A 1,991-nucleotide genomic window follows, 5' to 3' on the forward strand; every position below is an offset into this window, starting at 1 on the left:
TTAAAGACAGGAGGTAAGAGACAAGCAGAGTGGGGGGTTGCTCATGTGGAGTGTGGTAATGAGGCTCAGGCCCTATGATGATGATGTGTAGCTACTGGTTCTGACTATCCTCTTAGGGGCAGGTGCTCACAGCCCTGTGGATACTGTGCTCCGCCAGGTACTAGGACCCAGCTGAGTCTTCAGGCCGAGTTTCTGCTCCTGCCACTGCACAGCTCTGAGGAGGAACGACCCCCTTCCCCAGGTACAAGGAAAAGAGGCGAGAACAGGGGATGAGTCAGTCAGGGCCCAAGATCATGGGCCATATTTTTATGCCTAGGTGCCACCTTCTCAACTGTAGAATGTGGTGACAATGGCACTGCCCACCCAGTTATTTGAGGATTGAATTCTAGGATCCGTGGATCATGCCCATCCCAGGGCCTGATATGGGCATGGTGTGTGGGTACTGGTGCCAATTGTTCCTGGTCCTGTTATTCCTTTCTCTAGGCTGCAGTAAGGGCCAGGAGTGCCTGCTGACAGCAGATAAGTAGTGATGCAGCCATTGGATTGAGAAATGTGGCTCCCAATGTGGTCAAGTGTAGGCACCTGGCAGGATGATCTAAGCTCACACAGTGGTGTCCAAGGGCCCAGCTGATATTTGATTATAAGGATTTTCAACCAGAAGCCTTGAAAGAGGGATCGGGATGCATAGGGACTGCAGCGCCTTGGGGTGAAAAGAGGAGACAGCTGACAGTGTTAGGGTGGGTGGGGGAGGGCAGGAGAAGGAAAGCTCAGGAGGGTCTTTGCTGAGAGAGGACTAGAACCCACTCACCGGGAGTGAAGCCAAAGCTCCCTTTCTCCCTTCTCTGTGCTCCCCTGGCCTCAGTGACCTCCTTTGTGGAACTGACCACACCCTGTGCTGAGGGCCTCTCCTTACCTGTCTCCACCTTCTTTCTTGAGCTCCTCAAAGACTCCATCTGATGGACGAGGCATCTGCATCACCAGCCCTTTCCATGGGGCCTGGCAGCTGAGTGCATGGGGATAGGAAGAAGGAGCCAACACGCTCTGCTCTCCCACCATCCCTGTCAGTGGGGTTCCAGGGCCCCAGGAGACGTTGCGGGGAGAGGTCAGCCCACAGACCATGAACACGGAAGGCTGATGCATGATGCTTATTGACATTCACACTTTTGGGTTTCCACAGGGCACGTGAGGCCCACGGATCTCTGGGGAGATGGAGTTCTCCTGCCTCTCCTTCTGGCAGCCTTATGCAGGCTTGGTCTTAAATGGGGTCATGACTCTGGAGACTCGTTGGCAACCCTAGTGAGCAGCCACAGGAACTGCACCATCGCCATTCACATTGTTCACAGGGACTGGGAAGATGCTCTCTGGCTGGAGCTGCTGCTGGAGAGGCTGGGATGGAACCCCATGCAGATTCAGGCTCTGCTCAGTGAAGGGAGAACTATGGGCAAGGAGTGATTGCTGGTAAGGCCTGACACCCCGAGAGCTGCTCACAGCCCTCCAAGAATACCCACAGGACCTAGCTCAGGAGTTCGGGGCTTGTTTTCTTTTGAAACTGGCCGTTCTGACCTGTAGGTGCTGCCCACAGCAGTCGGGCTGGGATCTGCCCATTAGTGGACCAGGCTCTGTCCTCTTCATTTCCCTCTCTCCTGGGCCTCACCCAGAATTCCCTGAGCAGAGTTTGACACATCGGAAGTTCTCAGTCAGAGGGACCCAGCTGACTCTGTGTCCCTTTGTTGAAATCAGCTTACCCTCTAGTGGGTTTAACTTTGAGTAACCGTTTCCTCTCACAGGAAGTCTTTGGTTTATGGAAGGGCAAACATCTCAGTTCTTCTCTCCTGGTGCCCAGGGCTCCTTGACTTGGGGGAATCTTTGCAGGCCCAGTAAACGTGGCTCCTGAGGAGGTTGTGGAACTGGAAACGCAGGCTGTACTGACCACCCTGAAGCAGAAGTACCCAAGGGCACTTTCAAACCCCAGGTGGTTACTAGAGCCCATA

The 1,991-nt window shown here is 54.3% G+C and overlaps 1 protein-coding gene across 1 annotated transcript; it reads left to right on the forward strand.

Moving 5' to 3' along the window:
- Positions 1-1,139: 1,139 nt before the first annotated feature.
- Positions 1,140-1,985, forward strand: LOC102771950 (chromosome unknown open reading frame, human CXorf40A; the record flags this gene model as incomplete). The annotated part of the gene is given in 5 exon segments (XM_015563281.1): positions 1,140-1,292; positions 1,295-1,429; positions 1,432-1,458; positions 1,844-1,870; positions 1,873-1,985. Coding segments are annotated over 5 exon segments (387 nt in total), but the record flags the coding sequence as incomplete, so codon positions are not given.
- Positions 1,986-1,991: the final 6 nt, after the last annotated feature.

This window comes from Myotis davidii, unplaced genomic scaffold (genome assembly GCF_000327345.1).
Source record: "Myotis davidii unplaced genomic scaffold, ASM32734v1 scaffold691, whole genome shotgun sequence".
Taxonomy (NCBI): domain Eukaryota; kingdom Metazoa; phylum Chordata; class Mammalia; order Chiroptera; family Vespertilionidae; genus Myotis; species Myotis davidii.